This window comes from Cervus canadensis, chromosome 23 (genome assembly GCF_019320065.1).
Source record: "Cervus canadensis isolate Bull #8, Minnesota chromosome 23, ASM1932006v1, whole genome shotgun sequence".
NCBI classification, from domain to species: domain Eukaryota; kingdom Metazoa; phylum Chordata; class Mammalia; order Artiodactyla; family Cervidae; genus Cervus; species Cervus canadensis.
Genome location: NC_057408.1, coordinates 24,456,813 through 24,478,512, shown reverse-complemented (window position 1 = coordinate 24,478,512; position 21,700 = coordinate 24,456,813). Strand labels below are relative to the sequence as shown.

General features: G+C 36.1%; 1 protein-coding gene across 2 annotated transcripts in view; it reads left to right on the top strand.

Annotated features, from left to right (window-relative positions):
* CCDC102B (coiled-coil domain containing 102B) overlaps positions 1 to 21,700 on the top strand; it is a 268,433-nt gene that overhangs the window by 226,084 nt on the left and 20,649 nt on the right. The window contains exons 9-10 of one of the 2 annotated variants that reach the window (XM_043444142.1): positions 9,792 to 9,895; positions 11,419 to 13,472. In XM_043444142.1, the coding sequence (XP_043300077.1) occupies positions 9,792 to 9,895; positions 11,419 to 11,512 (198 nt within the window). In that variant the 3' untranslated portion in view covers positions 11,513 to 13,472. Of the gene's footprint in view, positions 1 to 9,791; positions 9,896 to 11,418; positions 13,473 to 21,700 lie in introns of those variants that run through there. The other variant, XM_043444143.1, reaches the window with a different exon arrangement.

The following is a 21,700-nucleotide window of genomic DNA, read 5'->3' as shown; positions in this document are numbered from 1 at the left end:
GAATTCAGAAAGTGTCAGTTCTCCACATTTATTCTTCTTGTCTAACTCTATTACTGTTTTTATACTTCTGTTGTTGCTAAGAATGTTGAGTTTTTCACAGATATATCCACACGTGTTCCCCCAAAGAAGAAAATATAGTCAATTGGTAAATTATTCTGGCTTGGTAGGTATTTTTGGATTTTTTTTTTGTCTGTTTGCTTTTGTCACTAAGATGACAATAAAGCCTTTGGGGAAAGTAACTGATTTAAATTACTGGGAATAAAATTTTTATCTTTCATTCACTGTAAGATCCACTTAGAGAAACTGTCTCCAGGTTTCCCAAAATATAGTTTCCATAAAATGGTAATCTCTCACATCTGAACCATGTTTCACTTTATCAAATTACTCAGTTGAACTGGTCACTTAAAAGTGAACATTCCTTTTGCTCTAAAGAGTTTGTTATTCACTTGAGATATACTAGTTTTGTGAACCCTAGAGCAATTGTACTGTTACTTTACCTCATTACCAAATTTATAGTTTACAGACCTCAAGTTCAACAAATTATTTCAACAATTACATTAATGCACAGCTTACTTGTTTCACATTTTTAAAACATTTAACAATGATCTAGTAGGCAATAAATCATTTCATCATTTTCATATAGGTAGCAATATTTTGTAACTTGAAATTAATTCTGATATTGAAAAATATGTAGAATTATGTAACATAAGCTATATACTTAGCAAACTTCTCAAAAGGCAACAACCACTTTCCATCAGAGATCACCAAGAAGTTTCAATAAAATGTTCCTATTGATTTTGATCTTTTTTCCCCTAGGTAAACAGCATATTGTGGTATATTCCTTAAGTGGTTTAGAATATTTCAGTTCCAATGAAAAATATCTGGAAAATTAGTCTGTATTAATCACTTACAGTCAGCAAGTTGTGCTCACTTATTCCTTACAAAGACTCCACTCCATGAGTTGAGTTCAGGGAATTTATTAACAGGTCACTTACCTGAGGGCCCCCCTGGTGGCTCAGTGGTAAAAGAATCCGTTTGCCATTGCTGGAGACGCAAGTTCAGTCCCTGGTGCAGGAGGGCCCCCTGGAGAAGGAAATGGCAACCCACTCCAGTGTTCTTGCTTGGAAAACTCCATGGAGAGAGGAGGTTGGTGGGCTATAGTCCCACCAACAAAAAGTCGGACATGACTTAGCTATTGAACAGCAACAACACTTAACGTGAATTTGTGGCATCCTTCATTACCTTAATCAAATCCTGAACTTGAGAGTTTATGAGGACATCTCACCATGGATGCCCTGGAGCTGACTGGCCAGAAGACCCAATACTAAACATGTCACTTCAGTAACAGGAATGGCTCCTGCTCCATTACTAATGGAAAGATGAATCAAAACTGATTATCATTCATTTCCAGTTAGATTTAGGTAAGGATTTATAGTAAAAATAAAAATGGGTCTATCAGCTGTTGTCTGCTGCATCTAACAGGCTTTCCTTTTCTAGTCATTGTTTCATTTTCCTCTCTTTTCAATGATGGAGATAAACAGTTTACATAAATTGCAAGTCCTTTTTGTTGAAATCACTGTCTCCATATTACCAAGTCTTAGATTATGACCAGACCTTATTATATTGCCGTTTTGATCAGCTTTTTTACATGGTTTAAGCATATTTTTCTTGAATTGTAAATTTTGGGGAATCTACCCAGATTTTGGCCAGACTGGTTGGGGCCTTACCAGAGAAGCAATTGGAACAATGCAGTTATTATGTACTCAGCAGTAAATATTGAACTGAATTTATCTGTCATATGGAAGTTTCAGGACACCATGGCTATAGAATTTGCAAATTATGGTCTTTCTTGGCAAAGACATTTAACAAAAGTAGAAGGGCATCTGCTGCTTTAGCCGCCTATGCAGCATCAATTTATTCTTTTTTTTAAACACGCAAACACTATTCTAAGCACTTGAAATCTATACATGAAAAAAATGAATATCCCTTCTACAAGGAATTTTCATTCAAATGGAGAGAGACCAAGACAATTCATATATAAATCATATGACTCCTGGAAAAAAAATATGTTTTCTTGCTTTTGGTGCAGGCTGCAATATTAAATATGATGTCTGGCCTCAGATTTGAATAAATACATGGAAGATGTTAATGAAAGTTAATCATCTAGATAACTGTTGAATGGAGGTTCCAGGAAAAAGGAACAGTGAGTACAAAGTCCCTGATGAGAATGACTAAATAGAAAAAAAACAAAAAGAAAAAACAGGATAATATATGAGAGTGCACCCTGTATTGATGAAAGTATGTGTGCCCTTGAGTAGGTGAAAGAGGATGGGATCTGCTGCCCAAGTGGGGACAGCGAAAGTATATATGTATGCAGCAGTTACAAGAAGCTCACAGTCTCTGAGAGATACAGATAACTATTATAATTTAGTTTAAGAAGGTTAATATCAAGGGTAAAGGTAAACAGAGATAGCAGTATTTTTTTTAACAAAAAGACGCTTTTATTTGTTCTTCACAAAAATATCAGTTCAGTTCAGTCACTCAGTCGTGTCCGCCTCTTTGCAACCCCATGAACTGCAGCATGCCAGGCCTCCCTGTCCCATCACCAACTCCTGGAGTCCACCCAAACTCATGCCCATTGAGTTGGTGATGCCATCCAACCGTCTCATCTTCTGTCATCCCCTTCTCCTCCTGCCTTCAATCTTTCCCAAAATCAGGGTCTTTTCAAATGAGTCAGGTCTTCGCATCAGGTGGTCAAAGTATTGGAATTTCAGCTTCAGCATCAGTCCTTCCAATGAACACCCAGGACTGATCTCCTTTAGGATGGACTGGTTGGATCTCCTTGCAGTCCAAGGGACTCCCAAGAGTCTTCTCCAACACCACAGTTCAAAAGCATCAATTCTTCGGCACTCAGCTTTCTTTTATAGTCCATCTCTCACATCCATACATGACCACTGGAAAAACCATAGCCTTGACTAGACAGACCTTTGTTGACAAAGTAATGTCTCTGCTTTTTAATATGCTATCTAGGTTGGTCATAACTTTCCTTCCAAGGAGTAAGCGTCTTTTAATTTCATGGCTGCAATCACCATCCGCAGTGATTTTGGAGCCCAAAAATATAAAGTCAGTCACTGTTTCCACTGTTTCCCCATCTATTTGCCATGAAGTGATGGGACCAGATGCCATGATCTTAGTTTTCTGAATGTTGAGCTTTAAGCCAACTTTTTCACTCTCCTCTTTCACTTTCATCAAGAGGCTCTTTAGTTCTTCACTTTCTGCCACAAGGGTGGTGTCATCTGCATATCTGAGGTTATTGATATTTCTCCCGGCAATCTTGATTCCAGCTTGTGCTTCATCCAGTCCAGCATTTCTCATAATGTACTCTGCATATAAGTTAAATAAGCAGGGTGACAATATACAGCCTTGACATACTCCTTTTTGTATTTGGAACCAGTCTGTTGTTCCATGTCCAGTTCCAAATGTTGCTTCCTGACCTTCATAGTTTCTCAAGGGGCAGGTCAGGTGGTCTGGTATGCCCATCTCTTTTAGAATTTTCCACAGTTTACTGTGATCCACACAGTCAAAGGCTTTGGCATAGTCAATAAAGCAGAAATAGATGTTTTTCTGGAACTCTTGCTTTTTCGATGATCCAGCGAATGTTGGCAACTTGATTTCTGGTTCCTCTGCCTTTTCTAAAACCAGCTTGAATATCTGGAAGTTCACAGTTCACATATTGCTGAAGCCTGGCTTGGAGAATTTTGAGCATTACCTTACTAACATGTGAGATGAGTGCAGTTATGCACTAGTCTGAGCATTCTCTGGCATTGCCTTTCTTTGGGATCACAACAATATATGTTCTCTCATATATTATGCCTAAGAACAGAGTAAATGTCAGAAGACCTTAATCAACAGTTTGTTTCTTACTTAATATCAGAATTTATAATTGTGAATGAGGAAAATAACTTCTGTAACTTTTATTTGATAGAGATTTTATTTTTTAATTAGATTATTTTCACTTTTAAAAAATCTTATATTGGAGCATATTTGACTTAAATGTTGTGTTTCTGGTATACAGCAAAGTGACTCAGTTACACATATACATATATCTTCTGTTCTTTTCCAGATTCTTTTCCCATATAGGTTCTACAGAATGGAGTTCCCTGTGCTATACAGTAGGTCCTTGTTGATTATCTATTTTATATATAATAGGATAAATATGTTAATTCCAACCTAATTTATCCCTGCCCCCTCTGGTAACCATAAGTGTGTTTTCTAGGACTGTCTTTTTTATTTTGTAAATAAGTTCATTTGTAGTGTAATCATTTGTATGTGGAATCATTTTTTAGATTCCACATACAAGTGATACCATAGGATAGTTGTCTTTGTCTTACTTCACTTAATATGATCATCTCTAGATCTATCCATATTGCTGCAAATGGCATTATGTCACTCCTTTTTATGCCTCAGTAATATTCCATTGTACATATGTACCACATCTTATTTATCCATTCATCTATCTACAGACATTTAGGTTACTTCCATGTCTTGATTATTGTAATTAGTGCCGCAGTGAACATTGGGGTGCATGAATTTTTCAAAATATCACTTTCTCTGGATATATGCCTGAGAGTAGGATTGTTTCATCAGATGGTAGCTCTGTTTTTAGTTTCTTAAGGAACCTACATTCTGATCGCCATAGTGGCTGCACCAGTTTACATTTCCGTCAACAGTGTAGGGGGTTCCCTTTGCTCTATACCCTCTCCAGCATTTAGTGTTGGTAGAATTTTTGATGATGGCCATTTTGAATAGTACAAGGTGATGCCTTGTGGTCATTTTGATTTGCATTCTCTAATAATTAGAGATGTTGAGTATCTTTTCATGTACTTACTTTTTGGCCATCTGTATGTCTTCTTTTTTTTTTTTTTTAATTTTTTTATTAGTTGGAGGCTAATTACTTCACAACATTTCAGTGGGTTTTGTCATACATTGATATGAATCAGCCATAGATTTACACTTATTCCCCATCCCGATCCCCCCTCCCATCTCCCTCTCCACCCGATTCCTCTGGGTCTTCCCAGTGCACCAGGCCGGAGCACTTGTCTCATGCATCCCACCTGGGCTGGTGATCTGTTTCACCATAGATAGTATACATGCTGTTCTTTAGAGGGATGTCTATTTAGATCTTCTCCCCATTTTTTATTTTTTTGCTCTGGAGGTACATAAGCTGTTTGTATGTTTTGGAGATTAATCTTTTGTTCATCCTATCATGTGTAAATATTTTCTCCCACTTTGTGGGTTGTGTCTTTATTGCTTATTTTTTCCTTTGCTATGTAAAACCTTGTAAGTTTAACTAGATCCTGTTTGGTTTTTTGATTTTCATTATTTTCAGTGGTGAATCAAAAAAGATCTTGCTGTGATTTATGTCAGAGTGTTCTGCCTGTGTTTTCTTTTAAGGGTTCTATAGTATCAGGGCTTACAGTTAGGGCTTTAATCCGTTTTGAGTCCAGGTGGCACTAGTGGTAAAGAACCCATCTGCTAGTGCAGGAGACTAAGAGGCCTGGGTTCAGTCCCTGAGTTGGGAAGACCCCCTGGAGGAGGGCATAGTAACCCACTTGCCTGGAGAATCCCATGGACGGGGGAGCCTGGTGGGCTATGGTCCACAGGGTGGCAAAGAGTCAGACCTGACTGAAGCAACTTTCCATGCATTCATGGTGTTAGAGAATGTTCTAATTTCATTCTTTTACATGCAGCTCTCCAGTTTTCCCAGCACCACTTATGGAAGACACTGTTTTCTCCATCATATATTCTTGCCTCCTTTGTTGTAGATTAACTGACCATAGGTGTGTGATTAGACATAAGAGATGTGGGTTTGATCCCTGGAAGAGGGCTTGGCAACCTACTTCAGTATTCTTGCCTAGAGAATCCCCATGGACAGAGGAACTTAATGGGTTATAGTCCATAGGGTTCCAAAGAGTTAGAAGTGACTGAAGTGGCATAGCACGTGTGATTAGTATCAGATGCTAGCCAAGTCTTTGAGGTAAGGACTGAATTCCACCTTGGGCATTTTTCCATTGCATTTTTAACATCCTTTTTTATTGTAAATTTTATAAAAGTTTAACAAAGATTTAGAAAAAGAACATTTCCACCAGTATTTTGTATCATTTTGTTTTTTCTTTATATGTTATCTCATATAAGAAATGTCATGCATTACTCATAATATTGTGAGCTTTTTTTCTGAAGTTAAATATCACAAAATAGCATTATGAAGCCTAATAAAACATTTTAACACTCAGCAGAATGTTCTATCAGAATGATGAACTATAATTAAACATGAAACTTTCAGTAACCATTCAGGTCAATTTGACTTTTTCATGAACATAATGAAAAATATTTGTGCAAAAAAGAGCTTTTGTGTATCTCATATTATTTTTCAGACATTTCAATACATGATTTCTTAAAAACACGTCAAGACTTTTGGCATACATTTCCAAAATGCATTACAAATTTATTCTGATTATCCCAATTTCAAATATAATAACTTAAGTATTACATTAAGCTCTTTATTCTTAGTTGTACCAAATATTCCTTAAATATCTAATAATACCTATCTGTAATTAAGTTTTCCAGTTAGTTCCTGTATATTCCCACATTGGCATTCCTAAAGTCCAAAAGGGTAGAATAAAAGCTGAAAATTTATAAACTGAAAAAAATACAAAAAGGTAATATTTCTCATTGATTCATTAAATCATCTGGGAATTGCCCCAGGTGATGCCAAATAGACAGGTTTTTTTCCAAGTAGATATTTGGAGAGGCACAAAAATGTGAAATAACCAAATAGTCCAGAATAATAATTGTCAATTATTATTAGCCTATTACTTTATTCTTATAATTTTTATCCTGATAGAAAATATTTAATGAGGCATGAATGTTGAGCATTGATTCATCCCTAAATAAAGAAATTGGTTATAAGACTATATCTGAAGAGGCAAAATTAGTCTGTATGCTAAATAGTCTGGGCCTACTAGAATTTTCATTGGAAGGACTGATGCTGAAGCTGAAACTCCAGTACTTTGGCCACCTGATACAAAGAGCTGACTCATTTGAAAAGACCCTGATGCTGGGAAAGATTGAAGGCAGGAGGAGAAGGGGACGACAGAGGATGAGATGGTTGGATGGCATCACCGACTCAATGGAAAAGAGTTTGAGTAAACTCTGGGAGTTGGTGATGGACAGGGAGGCCTGGTGTGCTGCAGTCCATGGGGTTGCAAACAGCTGGACATGACTGAGCAACTGAACTAAAACTTTATAAGAACTTTTAAGTAATACATAGATATTTGTACTCTAATAAATACTTCTGTAACATTTATCTAACAAAAGAGAAAACACTGTCTATTGATTTGAATAACTTCAAGTAAAATACAATGATTAAATCCAACATAAGCCTAATATATTAAATACATGTTACATAACTGCATAAACATGAGAACTAGAGAAATGTAGAAGATCTGAAAAAATGTTCTGGTTCAACATTTATATAAAGTAGAAACAAGAAAAAGTGAAGTCCACAAAAACCTGCACAGGATAGATAAGAGAGAACTTTTATGGTAAGAAAATAAACTTGGATTAGTGTATAAAAGTAACTCTATTAGGTGTATAAATAAACTTAAGAATTGTGGATGTCAAAAGAGTGTGGGTATTACTAAAACTGTCTCAATGATTGACATTCAGAAATAAAAATTATTTCAGAGTTAATTTTTATATACTTTAACAATGTTTACTTCATGGGCACAAATAATTGATAGGAAAGGGTTTATAGAATGGTATTACTCCATGAAGTTATGAAAAGAAATAGCTTTTTACTCCTGGAAGATAATAACACCAACTCAACTCTATAGACTTCTATTGTTTAAAATGTTTTAACTTAAATAATACTGGCTAAGGAATCAGAGAATTGGGATCAGTTTTCATTTTTAGCAGTATTTTGACTCTGTACATACTAAGAAAGATTTCATATTTAATAAAATCATAAGAATAATCAAAATTATCATACTGACCTTATTTTACTATAGTGCCATAGCTCAGCAGTCAGTGTGGAGAGGTAAGATTGTCTTAAAGTTGTATGTATATCCATGAAAATGTCCAGAAGACTTTGAAATATTCAACTGGATGAATATGGTTGCTAGATCTTGTGAAGATGACAGTAAAACTATCTAAAACCTACCCTATGGAAACTTCATTAGGGTAACAACTTGACAATTAACTATTAAAATGTACTTATTTAGAGAAAAAATTGTATCAATAATACCTCGTATCATATAGAAAAGTAAATCCCATCCTGATCTAGGACTTAAATGACAAATACAAAGCCTTAACAAATTTTAGTTGACAATATAGATTAATATTTTTCTAAGCTTTGAATAGGGAAGTATTTTTAGCATCATTACATACATCCCAACTGTAAAAGAAAATAGATAAATTATGTTTAGTAAAATAACATTTATTCACCCAAAGATCTCTCAAATAAAATTGAAAAAATAAGTTATAAAACTTGATAATACTTGGTGAAGATACTTGGAACACTTACAACTAACAAAGTGTTAGTATCGAGATTACAACATAAACACGTACAAGAAAAGAAAAGAGCTCCAAATAGAGCCATGAGCAGGAGACCTGAATAGGAATGAGAGAAAAACACTGAACCAATAAAAATATAAAGAGGTATTGACCATAATTTATTTAGCAAGGATTGGCAAAATTTTCATATCTCACATTGAGCACATCTTTGCCAATACGTGACAATCAGGAGACCATCTAATTGCCTTTGGGAGGTAAGTTAGTAAACTGTTTTGGGAGACAGTTTAGCTTTATCTTTTATAAAATTCAACATTAAAAAATATAACCTGACAGTTCTCCTACATATGTCTTCAGAGACTACATTGCACATATACATCAGGAGTTACACACACAAAAATCCACAGCAGCTCGAGGCTGCAGACAGTCTACTACTCATGAACAGGAGGGTGGTTGCTGTCTTAGCATTATTGTGCAGCATAATTGTGTAAAACAGAACAACAAGGCTACAGTGACATGCTCATGTAGATGAGTCTTAGCAGTTGAAGTATCAGATGATTACAAACAGCATAATACCCATTTTTTTAAATGTGTAAGTTAAAAACAACTAAAAGAATACATTTTAAAGGATGTTTCTGTTTGTACCATTTTGTACCCTATATATATGAACTTACCAGGTGATGTGGTGGTCAAGAACCCACCTGTCAGTGCAGGAGATGCAAGAGACATGAGTTCGACCCCTGGGTTGGAAAGATCCCCTGGAGAAGGGAATGACCGCCCACTCCAGTATTCTTGCCTGGGACATCCCATGGACAGAGGAGTCTGGCGGTCTGTAGTCCATGAGGTCATAAAGAATCAGACACAACTTAGCATGCACACACACATATATATATACTATACTTAAATATATGTATAAATACACACATGAAGACAGAACCATTTGCAAAGTCATGGTAATAATAAGGTAGGGGAGCCCGTGTTAGAAACAAGGGAAGACTGCCAAGATGGAAAAGATTCTGTCAAATATTCTAGAGTCCATGTGGATGTTTATTATTAACTATGTGAACTAATTTTATAATTAAAAATAATATTACTATGTATTCATGCATATATACAAATTATTTTATGCCTAAGACTGTTACACAAAAAACAGAGCTTGCTTTTAGAGATTTTCTTATTTCAGTCATCATACCTGAAGCATTTTTCTATTTTGCTTTCAGCTTGATGATTTCCTGAATCAGATCCATAAGCTCCAGAGATCGTTGAATGAACAGAAAGAAACAAATGAAAACTTGGAAATTAAACTCAGGCACTTACAAAATCGGTAATTATTTCATAAAACATGTTGAATTCAAGATTGGGACCTTAGATAAGGAAATCTTGATGGTTTTTTCCCTCATATTTCCTTAACAACCTGAATATCCAATGACAGATGAATGGATAATGAAGATTTGGTACATATATACAATGAAATATTACTCAGCCACTAAAAGGAATGAAACAGGTTCATTAGTAGAGATGTGGATGGACCCAGAGTCCATCCATCCATATAGAATGAAGTCAAAAAGAGAAAAAACAAATGTCATACATGAACGCATACATGTGGAATCTAGAGAAATGGTGCAGATGAACCTATCTCCAGGGCAGAGATGGAGACACAGGCATAGAGAATGGACATGTGGATGTGAGGTGGGGGGGAGGGGAGGGAGGGCCAAACTGGGAGGTTGGGATTGACATATACACACTGCCGTGTGTAAAACAGCTAGTGGGGACCTGTAAACACAGGGAGCTCCGCCTGTGCTCTGTGATGACCCAGAGGGGTGGGATGGGGTGTGGAGGGAAGGAGCCCCAAGAGGGAGGGGACTTATGTATGCTTCATTATAGAGCAGACACTAACATTGTAAAGCTTTTCCAGTAAAAAAAAAAAAAAGTAATGTGTTATAGATATTAGAAACATTAAAAGAAACTTAAATATATAGGCTGCTTAGCTCTTAATATTTTCCCTAATAAATGTTACATTATGATAGTTTAAATATCACACAAAATCAATTTTAGTTCTAAAGGAATAAAATTTCTGAAAGACAAAAGGAGACATTTTACATAAATAGAAGGCATTATAATACTTGTAAGAAAATATAAGTTGTAAGCCATTCAGTTTGCTGGACAGTTGATATGAGAATCACTGTACTTAAGAAAAGCAGTGGTTTAAGTAACTGATAGACAAAGACACATATGCATAGTCTACATGGTAGAAGTGGTATGTTCTGTGGAAAATGTTTGGTATAGTTCTTCATAAAAGGTAAAAGTGGACAGAGGTGTCAAAACACTATGGATTTGCACTCCAGCTGATACAAATAATCTCAGAAAAGTAGCGAATCACCTGGGAGGGATGTTAGGGAAAAGCAAAGTTCCTCAAACTGAGAGGACTTCTGACTTTCATTGGGGTAAACAGTTTGCAGTAACATCATGGAAAAGTCCTCCAGTATTGGAAAGAAGTATCAAGGTATAAATCAGGTGGAAACAAAGTTGTGATTTCCTTTCAGTTGCATGAACAAAAGCAAAGCGGAAAATTGCACATATAGGAGTATTTGAGATTTTATACAGTATAGTTTACTGCTTCATTCATATTTTAGTTGTTAGATAAAGAAATTTACTTAAACGACATTATGTAATCCCACATAGCTATTTCCAAAGAAGCAGACTTGTAAAATTTGTCAATAGTATACCTGGTCTTCCTCCTTTCCCATTAGTGGGAATGAACATTTACTAATTGATTTGTAAATAAAGCTTTCTATTGTTTGATCACCTAGTTTGTCTCTTTGTAAAAGACTGTATCATTACCTCTAGGCCTATGGACAAAGAGGCCAGTCGTGACCTTCCACTGACCACTGCATGTGCACTGGCCGGGGTGGGGTCCCAGGATGGGTCCCACAACCTGTAAAGTTCTATTAAGCCTTGTCTTCAGTCTCGGTTAGTTCTTAACAAAACTTGTTCGGCCAATTTGATTTTATTTTTACCTGGAGACTTTCTTACTTTGAGACTGCCTTCTCTATTTCCTCTGAAATCTGCTTTAAAATTTTATTTTTTTCATTTATTTTTCTCTTACCAACACTCAGCCTACAGGCTCTGACACTCTGCCTGGGAATCTTGCTGAGTAGACCCACAGGTTGATCACGTTTTAGTTTCCACGTGCTCACAGATGACACCGTTGCTCATCATTGCAGCAATGCATAAATGTCTCCCTGTCTCCGGTGACAATGGCGTCACCGCTTGGACACCAGCGCTAACAGCCTCTTCACCATCTTTCCAGTGTCTACTTGGTGATGCCCCTAAACCAATGCCACCTATTTTGTTGTGGCAGCATCTCACGTCCAGATACCAGTGTCTGTTTGAGATCTCTAGTGCTACAAAATGAATTAACCCCAATATTTCATTGCCTAAAACATTTACCACAGTTCTTTGGGTTTGCTCCTTCACGTAGATGAGGGGGGGTTTCCTCTGGCAGCTGCATTCCACAGGGAGCTCTCTGGAGCTAGAATGTCCAAAATAACCTCACTCCTACACCTGAAACTTCAGCAGGGGTAAGAAATGGCCATTGTTTCTTGGGTCTCTCCCTTGTCCTGAGGAATTGCCCTGGGGAGTTTCGCAGTGCCCCTTCCTCCAGATTCTATTGGCATAGGTATCATGACATTTTATCCAAAAATACTTTATAAATCTCTTTAAAAAACATCTTCCTGCAAAATGGCTATATGCATTATCAGACCAACAAAAACTCACAGTTCTAGTCCCCAGCTCATTAGACTTTGCCCCTACCCACATTCCTCCGGCTAAATCAGATACGCTTTGCTATATTATTATTTCTGTGACCTTGAGCATGTTACTTATTATAAAACGCTAGAACACCCCCTTAAGGACTGAATAAAATAATGTTTAAGGAACATCTGCCACAGCACATGACATTAATAAATATGCAACAAATATTAGTTTATTCATCTCACTCTACTTTTTAAGAGGCAATTTCCTCCAGAGAAAATACATTTAGAAAGCAAATTTTTATGGAAAGAAAATATACTGGAAAGAAATCTTGGAAATGCCTCCCAGAAAAATGTTAAATACTAATACTACTTGCCCTTGAATTCAACTACATAAATCTTAACATTAGGTATGTTTTCTTACTGATTTTGAAATGTCTTTGTAAGATTATTCACATTTTCACTAGACAGCATTTAGAGTAATAATGATCTTGACATTATATACCTGAAACTCCATATATTAGGCTAGAAAAGTGTCAGGAACAATATTATGATATAAAAAGATAGGCATTAACCAGTAAAAATAAATGTCAAATTTTTCTGTTTAAATATTGTTAACTCTCATTGTAAAGGAAACACTTAGAATTGTTAAGTATCAGAAAACTCTCAGAACAAAAGAAAACTGAAATTAAATATTCTCATTAATTAGAACACTCATAATCACATTAATGAAGAAACCTCAGTACTATTTTAAAAAATACCCCTTTGCATTAATTGTATTATTAACCAGTTTTAAATATAAACATTTAAAAACAGAACTATAGTAACTTAAGCATAGTTTATGCTGAACAACCTAAAAAAATGATATCACAATGGGGAATGTTTAGTATTATATTGCAAAACCATTGATATATGTCAAATGTGAAATGATATATAAGAATATGTGATTTCCATCTTATGACAGTGCTCTTGGAGAAATTTAGAGAAATATAGGAAATGGGTTGTTAGCTTATTTTAAATCAAACTTGATATACATGTTTCGATGCTTTTCTCTCGAAACATCCCACCCTCGCCTTCTCCCACAGAGTCCAAAAGTCTGTTCTGTACATCTGTGTCTCTTTCTGATTTGCATATAGGGTTATCGTTACCATCTTTTTAAATTCCATATATATGCGTTAGTATACTGTATTGGTCTTTATCTTTCTGGGTTACTTCACTCTGTATAATGGGCTCTAGTTTCATCCATCTCATTAGAACTGATTCAAATGAATTCTTTTTGATGGCTGAGTAATATTCCATGGTGTATATGTACCACAGCTTCCTTATCCATTCGTCTGCAGATGGGCATCTAGGTTGCTTCCATGTCCTGGCTATTACAAACAGTGCTGCGATGAACATTGGGGTGCATGTGTGGAAGGATCGGGTAGAGAGGGAGGTGGGAGGGGGGATCGGGATGGGGAATACATGTAAATCCATGGCTGATTCATGTCAATGTATGACAAAAACCACTACAATATTGTAAAGTAATTAGCCACCAACTAATAAAAACAAATGGAAAAAAAACTTAAAAAAAATAAATCACACTTGAAAATATGATATTGTCTTCAGATCCCAAGAGGAGCTTAAAGGTTAGACTTTAAAGATTGGTATCCAACTAACATACACATTGTACACATTTCTGTCTAAAATGCAAAGAACTTCTGTGTGCCCCCTGGCCTGGCCCTCACTCACTCCTAAGAATAAAATTGAGAACCGTGACTGGTGTGGGAAGGGAATGATCTCCAAAGCCTTCTCACCTTGGGAAGTGAAGTGAAGAAAAGTGAAAGTTTCTCAGTCATGTCCAACTCTGCGACCCCATGGACTATAGTCCATGGAATTCTCTAGGCCTGAATGCTGGAGTGGGTAGCCTTGGTACCACTCTCTTCACAGTGGCTGGACTTCAGGTATGACACAGTGAAAAGCATGAGAATGATACTGTTTCTAGTCTGAATACATTTTCATCTTGTTGGCATGATCCATTTCTAAAGATGTACACAGACTATTTTTCTCCACCTTATAAATTGTGAAGATAGTAATATTTTCTAATGTTACCTTCAAATATCTGGTTTCTATATCTTCAAATGAAGGAATTTTATATTCATTTTGAAACACAACTAGTGAAGGAACATTTGAAAATTTCTACTCTCATGGAGGAAGATTCTGCTGGTTAGAAAAGAATAATTTTTAGAGATGTATTATACATTTAGAGATGTGTTCATACATCTATTATATGCAATGTATCCATCAAAGAAACAAAAACACTAGAAAGATTTATTCAAAAGCAAACCAACAGACCAACATAATTATTTTCTACCAGCAGCTTGGCAAGTTTAACTAGGCAAACAATTTCTATACTGAATGTTGAACATATCTCACCTTTGAATGTATTCTATTGGGGAAAAAAACCTCCTCCGTCCAGCTTGAACCATATTTATTAGAGTGAGGTATCAATCTTTGGCAAATGTAATGTGAAAGAGACTGTCCTGTTCAGCAGCTACATTGATGCCTCAGATAAACAAAAGTAGCAAATATATAATTCTACATTATTGTGTTAGAAGTAGAAATAAAAATGGTTCTAAAGAGAATGTAATCAGGCAAAATTTAAAGAATAAATCACATAATAAAATATACTGACATAAGAAAGGGCTGCTGAAACACAAATAAAATATTAACATTGGATTTCATTTTTCACACTATAGGCACTATCTTACCTGCTTTATGAGATAGAAATTAGAATCTCTACTTTACAGGTGAGAAACAGTGGCTTTAATGAATACATGACTGACTTAAGTGTCCTATGCAAGTCTGTGGACTGGAAAGGACCTTTCACTTAAGACCTGTCAGAATTACAGAACTGATGGTTGGAAACTGTCAGGCATGCATAAGACATTTAAGCAATTCATTTCATCCTTTAAAGTTGTTGTTTTCTCACCTGTAAAATGGAGTTAACCATGCCTGTTAAACCTAACCTACCACTTAAAAGAATTAGAAAAAAGACAAACAAAACCTAAAGTCAGAAAAAGGAAAGAAATAATAAAGATCAGAGAGGGAATAAAATATGTATTAAAAGAACAAGAGAAAAAAAAATCAATAAAACAAAGAGCTTGTTCTTTTAAATGATAAACAAGATGTACAAACCTCTCACCAGACTAACCAAGAAGGAAAGAGATAACCCAAATAAAATAAGAAATGAAAAAGGAGACACAGCAATGATACTGCAGAAACACAAAAAACTACAAGGGAATACTATGAAAAATTATATGCCAAAAAGTTCAGTGACCTGGAAGAAATGGACAAGTATCTAGAAACATACAGTCCATCAAAATTAATCAATAATAGGTAATTTAAATATACCAATCACTAAAAATGATACAGAACCTGTAATCTAAAAACTCCCTACAAACAAAAGTCCAGGACCAGATGGCTTCATAGGTGAACTCTACCAAACATGCAAAGAACTTATACTGATCCTTCCCAAACTCATCCAAAAAACTGAAGAGGGAACACTCCCAAAGACATTCTATGAATCCGCCATGACTCTAGTATCAAAACCAGACAAAGACATCACCAAAGAAGAAAATTACAGGCCAATATCTTTGAATATAAATGCAAAAATTCTCAACAAAATATTAGCAAGTCAAATCAATAACATGTATGAAAGATCATACACCATGAACAAGTGGTATTCATCCTGAGTTCACTAGGGTTGTTCAACATACACAGAATAATCAATTAGACGCACCACATAAATAAAGGCCTAAAACCACGTGATCGTCTAAATGCAAAAAAAGCATCTGACAAGATTCAGCATCCATTTCTAATAAAAACCCTTACCAAAATAGGTACAGTGGGAACATATTTCAAAATAATAAAAACTATTTATGAAAGACCCACAGCCAATATAATACTCAGTTGTGAAAAGTTGAAAGCCTTCCCACTAAAGTCTGGAATGGGACAAGGATGCCCCTCTCACCTCTTCTCTTCACCCACAGTACTAGTCACAGCAATCAGACAAAGACAAGGTTTCCAAAGTGGAAGGGAAGTGGTAAAATTGTCATTATATGTAGATGATAGGATACTATGTACAGCAAACCCTAAACATGCCACATAGAAACTACTAAAACTGATAAATTCAGCAATGTAGCAGGATAAAGATTAACATTTAGAAGTTGATTGCATTTTTATACCAACAATAAAATATTAGAAAGGGAACATAAAAAAATACTTTTAAAAACTGCACCTCCAAAATAAAATGCTTAAGAATAAACCTGACCAATGAGGTGAGACTTATATACTAAGAACTATAAAACATTATAAAGAAAACTGAAGATGATTCAAAGAAATAGAAAGATATCCCCAAGCACTTATATTGGAAGAATTAATACTGTTAAAATGGCTATAGTGCCCAAAGCAATCTGTAGGTTTAATGTGGTCCCTATCACATTACCCATGATATCTTCACAGAACTAGAACAAATAATCCTAAAATTCCTGTGGAAACATAAAAGACCCAGAGTTACCAAAGCAACCCTGAAGAAAAAGAACAAGGCAAGAGACATAACCCTTCCAGACTTCAGACTACATTATAAAATTATAGTAATCAAAACAGCATGATACTGCACAAAAACAGGCATATGGATCAATGGAACAGAATAGAGAGCTCAGAAATAAACCCACATAGCTATGGTCAAAATCTTCACCAAAGGAGCGAAAATATACAAAAAGAAAAAAGTCTCTTCAGCAAGTGGTACTGGGAAAGTTGGACAGCCATATGCAAATCAAAGTTACAACACATCCTCCTACCATATACACACACACACAAAATCAAAACAGCTCAAAGACTTAAACCTAAGACATGACACCATAAAACTCCTAGAAGAGGACATAAGCAAAACATTCTCTGATGTAAATCACACCTGTGTTATTGTAGGTCAGTCTCCCAAGACAATAGAAATAAAAACAAATGAGATCTAATCACTCTCACAAGCTTTTGCACTACAGAGGAAACCATACACAAAATGAAAAGACAATCTACAGAATGGGAGAAAATATTTGCAAATGATGCAACTGACAAAGGCTTGATTTCCAAAATATACAAATAGCTCAGACAATTGAATGACAAAAAACCAAACAGCCCTATCTAAAAATGGACAGGAGACCTAAACAGACATTTCTCCAAAGAAGACATACAGATAGCCAAGAGACAAAGATGCTCAATGTAGCTAATTGTTAGAGAAATGCAAATCAAAACAACAGTGAGATATCACCTCACATCAGTCATAATGGCCATCATTAAAACATCTACAAATAACAAATGCAAGAGAGAACGTGATCAAAAGGGAACCCACAGCCACTGTGGAAAACAGTATAAAGGTTCTTCAGAAATCTGATAATAGAATTGCCATATGATCTAGCAAACCCACTCCTGGGTATATATCCAGACAACTATAATTCAAAAAGATAGCTTGCACATCTATTTTCATAGTCACACCATTCACAATAGACAAGACATGGAAACAAACTAAAATGTCCATCAACAGATGAATAGATAAAAGAAGATGTGCTACAGATATACAATGGAATACTACTCAGTCATAAAAATAATGAAATAATGTCATTTGCAGCAACATGAATGCAACTAGAGATCATCATTACTAAGTGAAGTAAGTCAGAAAGAAAAAGACAAATACCATATGATATTACATATGTGAAATCTAAAGTATTACACAAATGAATCTATCTATGAAACAGAATCACAAATGCAGAGAATAGATTGGTGGTTGCCAAGGGAGAGCGGATTGGGGAGGAATGCAGTGGGAGGTTGGTGTTGTCAGATATAAGCTTTTATATTTAGAATGGATAAACAATAAGGTCCTACTGCACAGCACGGAGAACTATATTCAATAATCCTATTATAAACCATATGCTAGCAAAGTAATGCTCAAAATCCTTCAAGCTAGGCTTCAGCAGTAAGTAAGTAAGCAGAGAAATTCCAGATGTGCAAACTGGAACCAGAGATCAAACTGCCAACATTGGTTGGATCATAGAAAAAGCAAGGGAATTCCAGAACACATCAACTTCATTGACTACACTAAAGCCTGTGATTGTGAGGCTCACAACAAACTGTGGGAAATTCTTAAGAGATTAGAATACCAGACCACCTGACCTGTCTCCTGAGAAACCTTTATGCAGGACAAGAAGCAACTCTTAGACCCAGACATGGAACAAGAGACTGGTTCAAAATTGGGAAAGGAGTCCATCAAGGCTGTATATTGTCACCCTGCTTATTTAACTTCTATGCAGAGTACATCATGTGAAATGCCAGGCTGGATGGAGAACAAACTGAAATTAAGATTTCCGGGAGAAATATCAACAACTTCAGACATGCAGATGACACCATCCTAATGGCAGAAAGAGAAGAGGAACTAAAGAGTCTTTTGATGAAAGTAAAAAACCTGGCTTATAATTCAACATTCAAAAAACTAAGATCATGTCATCCAGTCCCATCAATTCATGGCAAATAGATGGGGAAAAAGTGGAAACAGTGACAGATTTTTTTTTCCCTTGGGCTCCATAAGCACTGTGGATGGTGGATGCAGCCACAAAATTAAAAGATGCTGCTCCTTGGAAGACAAGCTATGACAAACTTAGCATATTAGAAAGCAGAGACATCACTTTGTCGAGAAAGGAGCATATAGTCAAAGCTATGGTGTTTCCAGTAGTCATGTATGGATGTGAGAGTTGGACCATAAAGAAGGCTGAGCACTGAAGAATTGATGCTTTTGAACTGTAGCGCTGGAGAAGACTCTTGAGAGTCCCTTGGACTGCAAAGAGATCAAACCAGTCCATCCTAAAGGAAATCAACCCTGAATGTTCATTGGAAGGACTGATGCTGAAGCTCCAATCCTTTGGCCACCTGATGCAAAGAGCCAACTCATTGGAAAAGACTCTGATGCTGGGAAAGATTGAAGGCAGGAGGAAAAGGGGACAACAGAGGATGAGATGGTTGAATGGCATCACCAGCTCAATGGACATGAGTTTGAGTAAACTCCAGGAGTTGGTGAAGGACAGGGAAGCCTGGCGTGCTGCAGTCCATGGGGTCTCAGAGTCAGACACGACTGAGCGACTGAACTGAACTGTGCCATTTTTAAAGAAGTCCAGCATGTTTAATTATTATTTCATGAGGCTTAAATTAAAGACATTAAATAAAGATGAGAACTACATCAATGAAATGTTTCTCATTGGCCAAGATTTCAGTAATAATTTTTTAAATTTAGTGGGATGTTTCGAAAGAACAGCATGTATACTATCTATGGTGAAACAGATCACCAGCCCAGGTGGGATGCATGAGACAAGTGCTCGGGCCTGGTGCACTGGGAAGACCCAGAGGAATCGGGGGGAGAGGGAGGTGGGAGGGGGGATTGGGATGGGGAATACATGTAACTCCATGGCTGATTCATGTCAATGTATGACAAAACCCACTGAAATGTTGTGAAGTAATTAGCCTCCAACTAATAAAAAAAATAAAATAAAAAATTTATTCATGTAATACATTTTTCTTTAATATTTAAGTCTAACCATACTGTTTGGTTCTGGTCACCACAAATAAATGTAAGAAGATCTCAGGAAGAATGGCAATGATGAGTAGGTTTCAGAATGTTTTCTATAGAGGGACATTAGAAGGAATTAAGTTTGTTACTTTTAACAGTTTCTCCAATTTGTCTGTTACCATCAAACAAAATTAAATATTTTTTGGAAAGATGCTGGACAATCCTCTGTAACAAGAGATGATTAAGTAGAGGAATCTGAACTAAAAACTAAAACGACATTTTAACATTAAGCTATAATTTAGCATAAATAGATAATAGTATTCAGATCTGTAATTTGGAATTTTGTGAATGAACATTTTATTATACTCTTAGAGGTATGATCAATTCAGTTACATAAAATCAGATTTTATCAGTTCTCTTTTTTTAGGTCTGTTTATTCTCTGTGAATGATAACTCAGAATATGTTGGTTGAGTGAAAATACTGCTTTTACACAAAATCTAACAATTTATCTAGATATTAAATATATTTTGGCCTAAATTCTCTGAGATTAATTGTGACATCTAAGAAACAGCTCTCAGTCTAACTGTTGAATAGAATTCAGTTCTATGATATATAATTTTAATAGTTATTCCTGCAGTGCTATGAGGGGATTAAGTTTTCCAGAATCTGACTCATTATTTATGAAAGGAAAGTATGAAAGCTTATTTGGAAGCTAAAAAATACTCTCATTCAAATGTCACATTCACCCTGAGCCTACACATTGTATACACATTAGTAACAAAAATTGAGGTAATTTTTGAAAATGTAAGAATGACAATACATTTGGCCCTTGAACAACTCTAGGGTTAATCCATATATAATTTTAATGAGCCCTCTGTATCTGGTTTCTCATCATCAGTAGCTTCAACCAACCAGTGATCCTGTAGTTTTATACTATTTATTACCAAAAAAGTTTCTTTATACAAGTAGACCCACAGAGTTCAAATCTGAGTTGTTTAAGGATCAACTGTACTTTTGTTGTTGTTCAGTTGCTAAGTTATGTCTGACTCTTTGAAGCCCCAAGGACTGCAGCACGCCAGGCTTCCCTGTCTTCCACTATCTCCCAGAGCTTGCTCAAACTCATGTCCATTGAGTCAGTGATGCCATCCAACCATCTCATCCTTTGTCATCCCCTTCTCCTCCTGCCCTCAATCTTTCCCAGCACCAGGGTCTTTTCCGATGAGTCGGCTCTTTGCATCACATGGCCAAGAGATTAGAGCTTCCAAAGAACATTCAGGGTTGATTTCTTTTAGGATGGACTGGTTTGATCAACTGCACTTATTTCCCATCAAATGGTTGGAATGAGAATAATTTCTGCGGACTCTGATTCCAGTTATAACCTGGTCTTTTATCTCAGTCACCACACCCAAAATGGCAATGGTTAGTACAAGCATTTGGGACCTGGGAAACAGTCAACGAGTGCTGCCTGCCGCCAGGCAATTGGGTGTTTCTCAGTGCACTTGTGCTGAAGTATCAGTGCTTGTGACCTGAAAGCTTGGCAGTGCTGCCAGATGCCCCAGCCTCAGAGACTGGAAAAGATCTAGAAGGAAAGTATGAACAACACGGATTTCAGTAGGATTACATCATTCTACTGACACTTGGCTAATGTGAGAAACTTTTACAGGAATCCACTGAGGACTAGAGTTAAGCCTCTGAGGAAGGATTACTGATCCCTCTTACATAAAATTCCCTTTATGTTTTAAAAATTCAAACTCTGCAACAACTACAAAAAAAAATATGCTTTAATTT